General features: G+C 40.3%; 1 protein-coding gene and 1 long non-coding RNA gene across 3 annotated transcripts in view; one reads left to right on the top strand and one right to left on the bottom strand.

Moving 5' to 3' along the window:
• The window catches only part of ZNF557 (zinc finger protein 557), an 18,936-nt gene extending 13,786 nt beyond the window's left edge, over nt 1–5,150 (bottom strand). The window contains exons 1-3 of one of the 2 annotated variants that reach the window (XM_070792028.1): nt 5,012–5,150; nt 4,087–4,177; nt 380–506 (exon numbers count right to left, since the gene is read on the bottom strand). In XM_070792028.1, coding sequence (XP_070648129.1) covers nt 380–410 — 31 coding nt within the window. In that variant the 5' untranslated portion in view covers nt 411–506; nt 4,087–4,177; nt 5,012–5,150. The remainder of the gene's footprint in view (nt 1–379; nt 507–4,086; nt 4,178–5,011) is intronic. The other variant, XM_070792029.1, reaches the window with a different exon arrangement.
• Nucleotides 5,151–14,999, top strand: LOC139183837 (uncharacterized). Its single transcript, XR_011567392.1, has 2 exons — nt 5,151–5,240; nt 11,304–14,999. It is a non-coding gene; the product is annotated as an uncharacterized lncRNA (long non-coding RNA).

Here is a 14,999-nt window from a genome sequence, read left to right as displayed (position 1 = left end):
ATGGAGCTCTGTCTCATTCGGGGTCAGAAAATAGGGCCAAAGGTCTTACACCACACTGGAGGAAGAAAGGACTATTCCTGTTTTGCAGATGAAGAAACTGAACTGCCAAAGGATACCACTGTTACTAGCTTAAGTGTATACAAAGAATCAGAAGTATAATTCAAAAGCTCCCACACATTTGCAACACAGGTGAGGTCTCCCCAGATTCACAAACCAGCTAAGTCCCAAATCCCAAGCAGCAGAGAGTCAGGCCTCCGTGACCTTGGGGCTCCAAGGGTAACACTCACGCCTCATCTGCTCAGCCCCCTCCCTCTACCTGCTCTGTGGTGCATGAGACTCTAGCACCTGGTCAGTTCTGAGGGCTGACCCTCAAACTCACCACAAGTGGGGGACAGGACCATGGTCGCCATCCTGCAATTCAGACAGTGACGTTTTCCTCAGCAACAGGGAGCTGGAGAACCAGGACGCCCCTCCTCTTGTCCCCACAGTGCACTTAGGGCTGGGCTCTGGAATGAATGCGAAAATATGAAGTTGTCACAGTCTCTCTCTCCAGGCTACTGAGGATGAGCCTTTCTTAGACGGTCCACCATGTCCTCCGCCAAAATGTAGTATGTGTTTGTACAAACTGCTACCTTTAAAATGCACTGGCATGCACGTTCTTAACCACTAAGCCAACAAGGAAGCTCAGCAAAGGATTACTGTTTCAGTTACTAAGGTTGGGGGTGATTTGTCACGCAGCAATAGGTAACAAATATATCCTCACTTTCAGCAGATTGTCTTGCATCCTACTTCTTAGTCATCTTCGTGAGAAGGAATCTACCTTCCCATCTTGTCACCAAAACTGTGTCCTGCACCATGGTTTTCTCCCTCTCTGGTTATAAACCAGAACCTGGCTTCTCTACAATGCCAGGTGGGGCAGCTCTGTTCTGTGCTCCATCCCTTTTAGGAGCTGGACACCAGCAATGATCTCTACTTTGCCCTTCCTTTCGAGCTCTCCCACTCTACCGGACTCCCTCGCACCATTTAAACTCAACGCAGTGTTTTCAGTAGTGAGACACTACTATTCTAACCAGAGTTTTCTTTCTAGTTACCACCTAGTCTCTCTCCCTCGTCACAGCCAAAGTTTTTTTTTTCACTCTCAATCTCATTTCCTCATGTCCCACCCACTCTGAGACACAGTTTTGTTCGGTTTCCACCACTACCTATTCAATTGGTAGAATTGCCACCGATCTTATTTACAGAACAAAGACAGAAATTGCAACTACAATGATACCATTTCTTATCTGTCAGACCAGCAAAGACACAGGGGACCACATCTCTCATTGCCAAGGCTGTACAGAAGAGCACTCTTAGATACTGCTGGGGTACAAACAGCCCCTGTGGAAGGACATCTGTCAACCTCAAGTGCAATGCAAAACATTTATCATATTCCTGTCAATCATACTACAAGGAATCTATTTGAAAGACTGTTGTTTAGTTGTTAACTCATGTCCGACTCTGCAACCCCATGGACTGTAGTCTGCTAGGCTCTTCCATGCATGGAATGTTCCAGGCAAAAATACTGCAGTGGGTTGCCATTTCCTTCTCCAGGAGACCTTCCCAACCCAGGGATGGAACCCATGTCTCCTGCATTGGCTGGCGGATTTTATACCGCTGAGCCACCAAGGAAGCCCCTGTCAACATCAGCAGTTCACATTTTCTATTTCTCTGATGACACACATAATCTGAACAGACTGATCACTAGCAAGGACACTGAATCAGTAATCAAAAACCTCTCAGAAAATGAAAGTCCAGGACCAAGCAGCTGCACAGATTAACTTTACCAAACATTCCAAGAAGAACTAACACAAGCCTTCTCAAACTCTTCCCAAAAACAGAAGAGGGGGGAATTCTTTCAAACACAGTTCACAGGGAAAATATTTCCCTGATACTGAAAACCAGACAAGGATGCCACACAAAAAAGAAAAGTACAGGTCAACAGCCCTGATGAACAGATGCAAAAATCCTCAACAAAATATTAACAAACCAAATTCAACAATAAATCATACACCATGGATCACACACCATGATCAAGTAGGATTTATTCCAGGGATAAATGGGTGGTTCAATTCAATCAATGTGGTATACCACATAAACAAAATAAGGAAAAAAATCATATAATTATCTCAACAGATGCAGAAAAAATATTCAACAAAATTTAACATCCATTTATGATAAAAACTCTCCACAAGGCAGGTACAGAGGAAAAATACCTCAAGATAATGAAGGCCATATACAATAAGCCCACAGCTAACATACTCAATGGGAAAAGCTGGAAGCTTTTCCTCTAAGATCAGAAACAGGCAAGGATGCCCACACTCTTGCCACTTCTATTCAACATAGTACTGGAAGTCTCAGCCAGAGCAATCAGGCAAGAAAAAGAAATAAAAGGCATCTAAATTGGAAAGAAAAAAGTAAAACCTTTTCACTATTTGCAGATGGCATGATTTTACATATAGAAAACCATAAAGATTTCACTAAAAAAACTTATAACAATTGAATTCAGTAAAGTTGCAGGGTACAAAATCAATACACACAAATCTGTTGTTTCCTTACACTAATAATGACCTATAAGAAAAATAAATTAAGAAAACAATCCAATTACATAATTGCATCAAAAAGAATAAAATACCTAGGAATTTAACCAAGGGCGTGAAAGACCTATATACTGAACACTATAAGCCATTGCTCTTGCACTTTTGTACAAATTTTAGGTGTTCTATTTCTATAAGAAATACCACTGGATTTTGATAGGGATTACTTTCAACCCGTATATTGTCTTGGGTACTATGGACATTTTAACAATATTAATTCTCTCAATCCATGCCTAGAGTCCTAATCCTAGTTTAACCCAAATTATTCTGTGTCCTGGCAAAATCCTCATGCATGAGGGTTCAGTCACTCAGTCGTATCCAACTCTTTGCAACCCCATGAACTGTAGCCTGCGAGGATCCTCTGTCCATGGGATTTTCCAGGTAACAATACTGGAGTGGGTGAGTTGCCATTTCCTTCTCTAGGCAATCTTCCCAACCCAGAGACCAAACCTGGGTCTCCTGCATTGGCAGGGGGATTCTTTATCACCGAGCCACCTGGCAAGCCCGGCAAACCCCTCAGTCGAATAAAAGAGGATAGTTGGTTACCTTAAAATGTGTACTCAAAGCATATCTATTGCATGACAAGCAAGCATTCCCCTTAAGAATGTTACAGACAAGAAAAGACAGAATGAAAAAGGCACACACACAAACACAAACAATTAGTGAAAACCAACAATATAAGATTACTCAAAATGATTCTCTGCAATATAAATTATCAGACTGTATTTCAGAAACAGTTAAAGAAATAAAGTTAATTCTTATTATAAAACAAGGTGTAGAGTATAATCTGCAGAAACTACTGCCCTACTCTTCCATCTACAAGCTGTTGCTCAGTATTCCTCCAACTGATTTTTAAATCTCACGAAGATAAAATAAACAAAACACAAAATAAAACCAAACACTTGCTCAAAAGACATTTGGTTGCTGGTTAATTCAATTTTGAATTTCTGTTGCCAATATAAAAAAGTACAAATTACTTTTCCCCCCATGCACCCTGTTTTGAATCTTCGTGGAAGATTAATAGGGTTTTAGAAGTCAAACTGAACCAGGCCTGAGGAATGTTGCTGAGCAGTCCGGCTAGTCTTTGGTGGGATAACTTTTAATACTACAGATACACATTAAAAAATGTATACATTTATACTTAAATATATAAAATATACTTAAAATATATAAAATTCTAAAATTTTCGGTGCAAGTAAATCTATATTTGTTACTCATGTAGTTATTTGTATGTTTGTTTAATGTGCATTTATTTGCACAAAACTGTATTTACTTATTTACACATGCATCACCACACTCCTTACTATCCCATCAAACAATTTTTTTTAAAAAAGATACTTTCACTTTCAGTGACTCCTTGTGTTTACAGCCTGAGCACAGGAAAGGCCTATTAGCAGTTCTGCATAGCTGAGGCTGCTGGAAACTGTTTTTACAAGATCCACATGGTACTCACCTGGTCACACAGAAATCCACGTGTCAATGAGAACAGGTGAACCTTGAGACTGGTTTCAACTCAGACTTGAACGCCAAGATAATTTACTTGTCTGTTGGGGGTGGGGGGGGGGGAAGGATACAAAGATTGCTTTTGAGATTTTGGGGGCGGGGGGGGGCATAATACAATTGCGGGATGGAAGGGCCACACCATTCACTTTTCTTTGTTTGTATTAATATTTACTGCACCGATTCAACACGTAATTGCAGGTTACGACTAGATTTTCCTGATTCTTGTCCAGCCATCTGCCCTCTGAGTAGGAGGAAGCGGCTTCACGCGGTGTGCATTCATTCGCCGTACTCAACTCTTTTAACTGGATAGTGACTGTCTTTTTGTGATTCCAGACACTTTTAACAAGGCTCGTCACTCAAGGGCACTAAAAGTGTCTCCACTAACCTTTTAAGTTCATTCAGGGCTTTTAAGATTTTAAGACCCTAGAACAGGGTTTCCAAACCTCGGCACTATTGATAATGCTTTGTCACGGGGGCTATTTAGTGCACTGTAGGATGTCCAATAGCATCCCTGGCTTCCACCCACTTGAAGCCAGTAGAAGCCCCTCCCATTTTTAACAACCAAAACAATGCCTCCAGGCGACTAAATGTCCCCTAGGAGGCAAAAACACACCGGGGCAAGATGGTGGGGAGATGGGGAACTCTGAGAAGGTGACAGCGGTGCCCAGAGCTAGGAGGAAACCGAGGCTATGCGCCGACCTGCCGGGACAGCCTGAGGCCCCAGGGGTGCAAACGCGGCTCACGGGAAAGGGGGAGGAACGCCATAGCCCGTGACCGGGGTGCCCCAAACTCATGCCCCTTCCTAGACTTCTACAGGAGCCCAGGAGTGCCGGCAGCCCACAGAGTCCTGCCTCTTGCAATGATGCCGAACGTACCACGTGAATCCAATCCCCCAGCGGAGAAGACTGTACCCACAGTTCAGCGAGCCGCCCCGCTAATTTCTTCCTCTGTACCATCGACGCTTCCGCTTCCGGTCTTGGGCTGGACCAGGGGCTTCAGTTTCCGGCATTTAGCCTCCGCAGACAGTGGGGCCCTACAGGGTTGAGGCGGCGGGCGACTGCGGCCTTGCACCCAAGCCTCGGACGAGGCGTTCTCGCTTGCGTAGTGAGTCCAAGGGTGGGCGGTAGTGTGGGTCAGAGCCAGGGACTGAAACCGGCTCTAGGGGCGGGGCTGTGGGCGGGTACCAGCTTGTGGGCGGAACCAAGCTTGGAGGGCTCGGTTGTGGGCGGACACCCGTCCTGTGAGGGGCCTAAGGACGGGGCTTTGACTGGGTACGGATCTGGGGGGCGGTGCTAGAGTCTCACAGCCTAACACTGGGCCTAGACTAGTTCCAGGGGCGGGGATAAGGCCGGGGTGGGGCTTGGATAGAAAGGCTGGAGAGCCGGAGAAGGCGGCTCCAGGGACTGGATTGAAGGCGGCGGGTTGGCGGAGCTGTGGGGGAGAGTCCATGGATTCCCCAGGCTGTACAGGTTGCGGGGTGCGGGTGGCGGGGGCAGTTCCTGGTTGCTGAGTGATAAAGAATCTAGCTCTCAATGCAGGAGAGGCTGGTTCGATCCCTGCGTGGGGAAGATCCGCTGGAGGAGGAAATGGCAACCCCTTCCAGTATTCTTGCCTGGGAAATCCCATGGACAGAGGAACCTAACGGGCAAAAGAAAGAAATATGACTTAATCACTAAACAACAACCAGTAGATGGAAGCTAAACAAACAGCTTTTCTTCAGTCCTTTCCCCATGTTCAGGACCCTCACACAGCCCAACCAAACTACATGCCATATTTAGGATTTTTTTTTATGGCTGTCCTTAAATTTTTTATAAAGTATATTCACTTTTCTCTTTAACTTGCTATCACAAACCAGTAGATAGGGATCTAACGCTATTTTATTTTAATTTTTTGTGGGAGAGGGGGCTAGGTCATAGATACACATATAGGAAATCTTCAAACAGTGGTACAGTCAGTAAAATGTTCTGTCTCATACCATCTCGCAGTCCTTTTGCCCAGATATAACCATAATTTTCTCCTCTAACCATCCAGATACAGTGTATATAGCTATGTCTGTGTATGTGTACAGTTCCAAGAGGGAAGTCCCCAAGCAGGAACTGAAGCTGATAAATTGCATCTGGATCTACTGAAAAGAGATTTAAATTTATACTGGAGAAAGATAAACCAGTGATGAATTCTTAGAAATTAAACAAACAAGAGAAATTTACCATTTAGATGATCCAAAGAAAAAAATGAGAAAGATAATGTAATCATAATATCTGGATCAGACTCACGTCCTAGAATGGTAAACATCTATATAATAAAACAATAGTCATTGACTTTCAATTTATCCTAACTTATTATATAATTATATTGGGGGAAAGGGAATTACATTTTAACATAGCAAGAAAACTACATGCTAATTTTCTCAGAGAAGAATATTATTAGAAAAAAAATCAAAAGCTGAAAAATGAAAAAGCCATATAAGTAGCTAATTTAGAAATACAGAATTACAACCAGAAAAACGAAGAAGTTCTTTATGGAAATCGGAATAAAGACTGGGTAAGTAGCTTTTCATAAGGCTTAAAGTTTTGTTTGAGATATAGGTGTAAATATACATACAAACACACACACAGAAACCTGAATTTTTATTCCAAAGGGATCATCAAACTTGGTAGAATTTATTTTAAAAAGGATCTCTTTGCAAAAATAGAATTTAAGAATCACAGACTTCAAGCATTAAAAAAAAAAAATGGTACTCACCCTGGTGGAAAAATGAATAGCACATTACATTGCACAATGCGTTACAAGCATTTTCTGTACATTGTTGTTTAAGTCATTAAGTTGTGTCTGACACTTTGTGTCCCCATGGACTGTAGCCCTCCAGGCTCCTTCGTCCATGGGATTTCCCAGGCAAGAATCCTGGAGTGGGTTACCATTTCCTTCTCCAGGAGAATCTTCCTGATGGAAGGATTAAACCTGTGTCTCTTGCATTGGGAGGCGAGTTCTTTACCACCGAAGCCACTTAATGTACTTTACTTCTGAGTATTTTCACAGCAACCCATAAGGAAGATACTATTATCTATCTCCATTTTACAGATGAAATCAATGGGAGCGTATTGCTAGAATGTAAATATTTCATTTACGTTTTCAATAGTTATTTTATTTCAAAATCATTATTGAACTTTATTTTCATTAGTAAAATAATATCTCATTCTAGCAAGTAAAGTATGTAGAAAACAGTTTAATAAAACTGCAGTTTTCTTCTGATATAGTTAAATATATCAATCACTTTATTTATTTATTGGATTTCTGTCTCAGATCTAGGAAGGTACTTCCTATCCTAGAGGTTTACTACAAAACTTTACTAAATACTCAAATATCAGGAATCCCATATTTTGCAAGCTTCCTGAACATAAACACACACACAAAAAATCCATTATAATAAAACCTTTGATGCAAAATTCTTAAATTATTAATGAATTGATATTAATACAAATCATAATCAGGCAAGATTTACTGTTAAGTAACAAATAACAGCTTATTAAAAAGCAGAGACATTACTTTGCTAACAAAGGGCCGTCTAGTCAAAGCTATGGTTTTTCCAGTAGTCATGTATGGATGTGAGAGTTGGACTATAATGAAAGCTGAGCACTGAAGATCCAACCAGTCCATCCTAAAGGAAATCAGACCTGAATATTCATTGGAAGGACTGATGCTAAAGCTGAAACTCTAATACTTTGGCCACCTAATGTGAAGAACTGACTCATTGGAAAAGACCCTGATGCTGGGAAAGACTAAAGGTGGGAGGAGAAGGGGACAAGGGAGGATGAGATGGTTGGATGGCATCACCTACTCGATGGACATGAGTTCGAGTAAACTCCGGGAGTTGGTGATGGAGGGAGGTCTGGTGTGCTGCAGTCCGTGGGGTCGCAAAGAGTCAGACACGACTGAATGACTGAACCGAACTGAACAAATATTTATACTTTAGAAATTTAGAAATGTAATTAATGACATTTATGACGTTATTGCTGGAGTCCAGCTCCAGCAGCCAGGGAATCAGCCTGAAGAGATGAGCGGTGTTGGCGGAGAATGATGCAGCCTCTGACTCAAGGTTTCAATAAACATGTGGGACTGTATGTTTATTTCAAGCATCAGGTCTTCTTTTATACTTTTTCAAAAGCATTAGGTCAGAGGTTTTACATTTTCAGCTCCCCCTCACCCAGATTTATTGTCTCCATAAATCATTGTTGCCCTTCAACCAGAGTTACATTGTAACTCATGCTTATGTCTGGGCTGCATACCACATCCCTCAGTTTATTTCTTATCTTTCTAAATCCTGCTTGCCTCTAGTATCCTAAGCTCACTATCTCCTAAAAAGACTTCTAGCTATTCTTAATTATTCCTAAACCCTAAGCTCAGCAAACTTCCTTTGCCATAAACATTCCGTTCACAAACAGGTCTCAGATAACAATCCTTCCCATGGCCTCAAGCTGTGGCCTACGTGCTCATCCTGGGACATTCTTTGTAAAGATCCTTGAACAACTGTCAGTGGTTACTTTATAGATTATTTTCTGGGCACAACTGCAGAAGGCTTTGTGCTTTCTCATGCTTCTCTCAAGAACAATAAGCACCTTAACATTCTTTCCAGCCAACTCAACCGAAGAAAGGAAAGAACAAGTCAGAATCACAAGATCTAACTCCTTCATCCCGGGACCGTGCCTGTGGGATGAGGAGAGGGAGTTGGGGCTGTGCCTTCATTTTGTCAGTAATGCCTAACATGGCTCCCGACACATTATGTCATAATTTGACATAATGTAATTTATAATGTTAATGCATGTAAGAAGAATTTTTTCCAATCTCACTAACTGCCAGGAAATCATTTGAAAAAATGCATTGCAGGGGGGAAAAATGCATTGCAGCATTATTGAAAACAGCAAAGAGAGGTAAACAACCTAAATGCACTTTAATGGATGAAAGAATAAGGGAAATGGGTCATATACATACAATGGAATATTATTTAACCTTAAAAAGGAAGGAAATCCTGTTATATGCTACAACATGCATGAGCCTTGAGGGCATAATGGTAAGCGACATAGATCAGTAGAAAAGAACAGAGGTTGCATGATTCCACTTAAATGAGATAACTAAAGTAGTCAAACATAAAAACAAATTAGAAAGGTGGCTTCCAAGACAGGGGTAAGGGGATCTGGGGAGTTGCTTGGTGAGTATAGTTTCACTCATGCATAATGTTGGGGGGGGGTGCAGTTCTGAGAATCCATTGCACAACAGTGTGCATGTGGTTGCACATAATGTAATGTGTGCTTATAGATTGTTTGCAGGGTGAATTTTATGTTGTGTGTTTTTTGTCACAATAAAATAAATTTAAGATGTAATACCCATCCTAATATGTAATTCAAAGAATAGAAATAGATATTAAAATAGAAAATATTAAAATGGTATTAAACCCTTAAAAAAAAATGTGCTTTCTGGTTCTGGATAAGACAATGTAGACTCATTTTTTTTTTTTTTTTTTGACTCTATGCTAAATACAATTAAAAACCATGGAAATAATTAAACAGACTATGTGTGGAAATTGAAAGAAGAAAAGAGGAAGACAGACTGGGAAAGAACCTCCGCATTTGAGGAAAAACACAACTGTGAGGTCTTAGGTTTTATTTGAATCACATATTATCTCATACTGATCACCAGAGAAACTTGCAACCTGGAATTGCCAACAGACACAAACAAACAAAAAGAATCTGTTTCGCTGAAAGTTTTACTTTCATTTTAGGTTTGAAGGATTTTTTTAACGAAGAAACCGCTCATTATACATATAAACCATTTCAAATTTATATAGAAGATTATTTGACTTAATTTCAATCTACAGTCATTAAAAGAAAAGAAATAGAAACAACAGGGAAGTAACTGTGTATAAATCACCAAATTGGGCCAACCTACATCCAAATTTAAACAGCACTAGAAAGTCCTTAGTTTACAGCAATCTGGAGTCCCAATTTGAAAAGGGCCCCAGGGGGCCAGGCGGGTGGGGGTGCATCCACCCCACAGATAAGGCTTCAAATGACAGTTTCTGGAGCTCCCACCACCAACTGATAACATCATCAGTTTGCCCACAAAAGTGCAGCTCTGGTTTTACTTTAACCTCTTTACAATTTTTAGCTGTTTTGTTTCACCTTACAAGTCATAGAATTTCATTAGATACCGGGGGTTGGCCAGACCTCCAGGGGCTGAAAAATTCCAAGATTCACTTCCTTTCTTATCTAAAGTGAGCCCTGACCAGCTGTGCTTGCAGGCATCCAGGAAGTGTCCAGGCAGGTCAGAAGCAGGTTAGAGGCCTGCTCCCCTGTTTTTGAAGCCTGAACGAGACTTCCTCCATTTTAATCCCCCTAACAGAACCCTAAGGAGGACCTGTTGTCTTTGGCCAAAAGATTAGAACATGGGACTCAAAGAACAGAAACATTTTTGACAAAACTTGCCCTACACCACCCAAACACCACAGATAACCCCCTGATGTCAGTGGGAACTAAGTAGGAAGTATAGATGCCTGTTACCCATCTAAGGTCATCAGATAGCGTAAGGTATGTTCCTTGCTGCTGACCCAGGCTTCACTGACTCTCTAGTCCCATGACAGCAAGTGACCAAGAAGTCACGCTATGGGCCCACTGGGCAACATCAGCAAGAGTAAGTCAGAAATCTGCTCTCCTACTCACCCCACCTCCAGCAGAAAACAGCCAGCAATCCAGGTGGGTACTTTCATATTCAGTATATGTCAGTGGAGACAAAGCTGGGAGTTTGTCCTGTTATCTCCAACAGGTGTAGGATATAGCCTGCTGGATCGGTATCGGGGAGACTAAGGAGGTCTGGACATTTGCCTCCATGTAATGGCAGCAGGAGGACTCCCCAGGTGGCGCTAGTGGTAAAGAACCTGCCTGCCATTGCAAGAGACATAAGAGATGCAGGGTTCAGTCCCTGAGTTAGGAAGATCCCCTGGAGGAGGGCATGACAACCCACTTTAGTATTCTTGCCTGGAGAATCCTATAGATAGAGGAGCTTGATGGGCTACAGTCCATAGGGTTGCACAGAGTCTGACATGACTGAAGTTTCTTAGCATGCACGCAATGGCAGCAGGAAACCCAAGGTGACATGTCCTTTTTCTTTTCTCACTAGACATGGAGTCCAAACTTCTACTCCCACCCAGAGGTGGCAGAGGGCATCCTTCATTCTCTCAGAGAGAAAGGGAGGAGGACCTTGGAGAGGAAGGAACTCAAGAAAGGGACTCTTAAATGCTACACAAGAAGTGCTTGGCAGTCATCTCATGAAGCAAATGTGAACTGATATAATACGCCCAAACTATAAAATCTGAACTGCAGTGTGACAGCCTATGCTGTCTTCCAAGGCAGGACAGAGTGGCACTCCAAGAGCTCTGAAAACTGCATTGTCATGGGAATCATGGCACACAAATTGATATCAGGACCAATGTAATAAACCTAACTGAGATGAATGTCTGCAAAAATGGAAGATTAAATAGGATCTGGAGTATCTCAATATGTAAAAAGTCCAGGGAAGAATAAAAAGTATAGAAAAATCATAGGTTATGTCAGGGACCAAGAAAATTACTAGTAGGACACAGACAATCATAGGGTGGCTATCCTTGAATGACCATAATAAGATGCTATCCTTGGAATGTCTCATATTTTGGAATTAAATTATGAGAATGTTAAGGCAACCATCACAAATTTTTTCAACTAAAAATTAGAAAAAAAAAATCTTGAAACAAAAATATGGAAAATGCCAGCAAAGAAATAGAAGGCACAAAACCAAATGAAAACCGTAGAGTTGAAAAATAGAATAATTGAAAGAAAAAACTCTGGGTGAGCTCAATAGTATATTGGAGTTGTCAGATGATAGAAGTGGTGAATCTGAGTTTGGATCAATAGAATTTAATGTATCTAAAGATAGAGAAAATAGATTGGAAAAAAATGAACAAAGCCTCAGAGACCTGTGAAAATACAGCAAATAATGTAATGTTTATGTCCTTGAAGTCCTCTTAACAGAAGATCAAGTATGTGAGGCTGAGAAATAATTTAAGAACTATTAGCTGAAAATATCTCAAACATGGAGAAAGGCATAAAACTACAGATTTTAATCTAAGCAGAACTCAAACAGTTCTGCCCTTTCCCCACAGAAAAACTATGCCAAGACACTATAATTGACCTTCTGAAAGCTCAAGACAAAAAAAATTTGCAAGCAAATAAAGAGAAAACTAAAAAAGGAACTAAAAAGCCATTGATGAAGGTGAAAGAGAATGAGAAAGCTGGCTTAAAATTCGATATTCAAAAAACTAAGATCACTGCATCCCATGCCATCACTTCATGGCAAACAGAAAAGGACAGAGTAGAAGCAGTGGCAGATTTTGTTTCCTTGGGCTCCAAAATCACTGCTGACGGTGACTGCAGACAAGAAATTAAAAGACGCTTGCTCCTTGGAAGAAAAGTTATGGCAAACCTAGACAGCATATTAAAAATCAGAGGCATCATTTTGCTGACAAAGGCCTGTATACTCAAAGCTATGGTTTTTCCAGTAATCATATATGGATGGATATGACAGTTGGACCGTAAAGAAGGATGAGCACCAAAGAATTGATGCTTTAGAATTGTGGAGCTAGAGAAGACTCTTGAGAGTCCTTTGGATTGCAAAGAGATTCAACTAGTCAATCTTAAAGGAAATCAACCCTGAATATTCACTGGAAGGACCAACGCTGAAGCTGGGGATCCAATACTTTGGCCACTTAATGGGAAGAGCCAACTCATTGGAAAAGACCCTGATGCTGGGAAAGATTGAGAGCAAAAGAGAAGAGGGCAGCAGATGACGAGATGGTTGAATGCCATCACTGACTCAATGGACATGAATTTAAGCAAACTGCAGGAGATAGTGAAGGACAAGGAAGCCTGGCATGCTGCAGTCCATGTGGTTGTAAAGAGTCAGACATAGCTTAGGACTGAACAACAACAACAACAACAAAAATAGAAAACTTAATGGAAATTTTAAAATGGATAAAAAGTAATGAATATGAAAATGCATTATGTCAAAATTTCTGGAATGCACATAAAAAGGTGCTGAGAGGGAAATTTATTGCAATGCTGCTGCTGCTGCTAAGTCACTTCAGTCGTGTCCAACTCTGTGCAACCCCATAGACGGCAGCCCACCATGCTTACAAAAACCTTCCCTGGTGGCTCAGTGGTAAAGAATCTACCTGCCAATGTAAAAGCCTCAGGTTCGATCCCTGAGTCAGGAAGACTGACTGGAGAAGAAAATGGCAAACCACTCCAGTATTCTTGCCTGGGAAATCCCATGGACAGAGGAGCCTGGTGGGCTACAGTCCATGGAGTTGCAAAGAGTTGGACACAACTTAGTGGCTAAACAACTACAACAATGTACAAGAAATGTCTGAAAACAATAATCTGAGATTCTTTCTCAAGAAATACAAAAGAGAAAATCTAAATAAACTCTGTGATTGGAATGAAGGTAATAATGAAAAATGACAAATCAATGACTTTTAAAACAAATATGGTAGAGAAAAAGAAAAACTAAAGCATTGAGAGGAAATAAAATCCCTGATTAAATAGAGAATACCATCTTTATCAATGATCAAAACACTTTAAATCAGATATACCCAATACAAAATAAAAAGTTTAAAAATTTATAAAATAAATGCAATAATTTGTCTTTTAAAAATTTTAATGAGCTTATTTTCATCCAAAGGAAGTGATTCGGTATAATAAAGTTGGAAACAGAGTATAATTTCTAGAAGTTAGTGATATTGATTCTCAAATTCACAAGAAAAGGAATTTTGTCAAAGTAAAACTGGAATTTTTATTGAGGGATAAAACATTAGAAAGGTTATGGGGAAAAAGTAATATACCAAAATATTTCTCAAAAGTTCATTATTGGAGGAAAAACTGAACAAACAGAATATTGATGCAGAGGTTCCAGAAAAAGCCCATTTTATTTGGAAATTGGGAGTTCACTAAGTTTCCATTTTTAAGTAGCAAAATTATGATCTGAAAGAATGAAGAAAGTATATTACAATTATTTTTAACTTTAATTTCTGTATTCAGAAAAAAATATCTTTTAAAATACATTTTAGATTAAAATTTAAATTTAATTTAAATTAAAATCTCTAAGAGAATTCCATTAACACATATGAAAAGCATGTATACTTTTCAATATTTTCTGCTAATATGTATATTTCCACCATCAGTTGATGAAACCAAACAGACAAAATACAATAAAGGGTAGTCTGAAATGCTTTTCCATATAAAATGAACCTTTTGGATACAAGAATGGCCAAAACAAAAAGGATGTGCTTACTGTATACTGGAGGTTCAAACAGTAAAGAATCCACAGGCCATGCGGGAGACCTGGGTTCAATCCCTGGTTTGGGAAGATACCCTGGAGGAGGGCATGGCAACCCACTCCAGTATTCTTGCGGGGAGAATCCCCAATGACAGAGGAGCTTGGTGGGTTTGGTGGGTTGCAAAGAGTTGGACATGACTGAGTGACAAAGCACAAACAAAAAAGATGCTATATACTAAATGATGGAGGACCCGGCTAGACTTAGTAGCAGAAGCTTTGAGGAGTCATTAATCTGAAATGGAACAATTATTTGTAACTCTTAATGGCTGAGTGTAGTTGTACACAGAGACTTAAAAAAAAAGAGAGAGAATCCCTGGCTGAATAGAGGTGAAGTAGTTTTGATTGTTTCTAATATCTGAATGAATAATGTCATCTCTCTGAGTGGTATATTATTCAAAGCAAATGTAACAGAGACTTATTATGAAATAAAATCTGCATGCCAATTTC

The sequence above is a fragment of the Bos indicus genome, chromosome 7 (genome assembly GCF_029378745.1).
Source record: "Bos indicus isolate NIAB-ARS_2022 breed Sahiwal x Tharparkar chromosome 7, NIAB-ARS_B.indTharparkar_mat_pri_1.0, whole genome shotgun sequence".
In the NCBI taxonomy this organism is placed as follows: domain Eukaryota; kingdom Metazoa; phylum Chordata; class Mammalia; order Artiodactyla; family Bovidae; genus Bos; species Bos indicus.
This window is presented reverse-complemented; position numbering and strand designations above follow the sequence as displayed.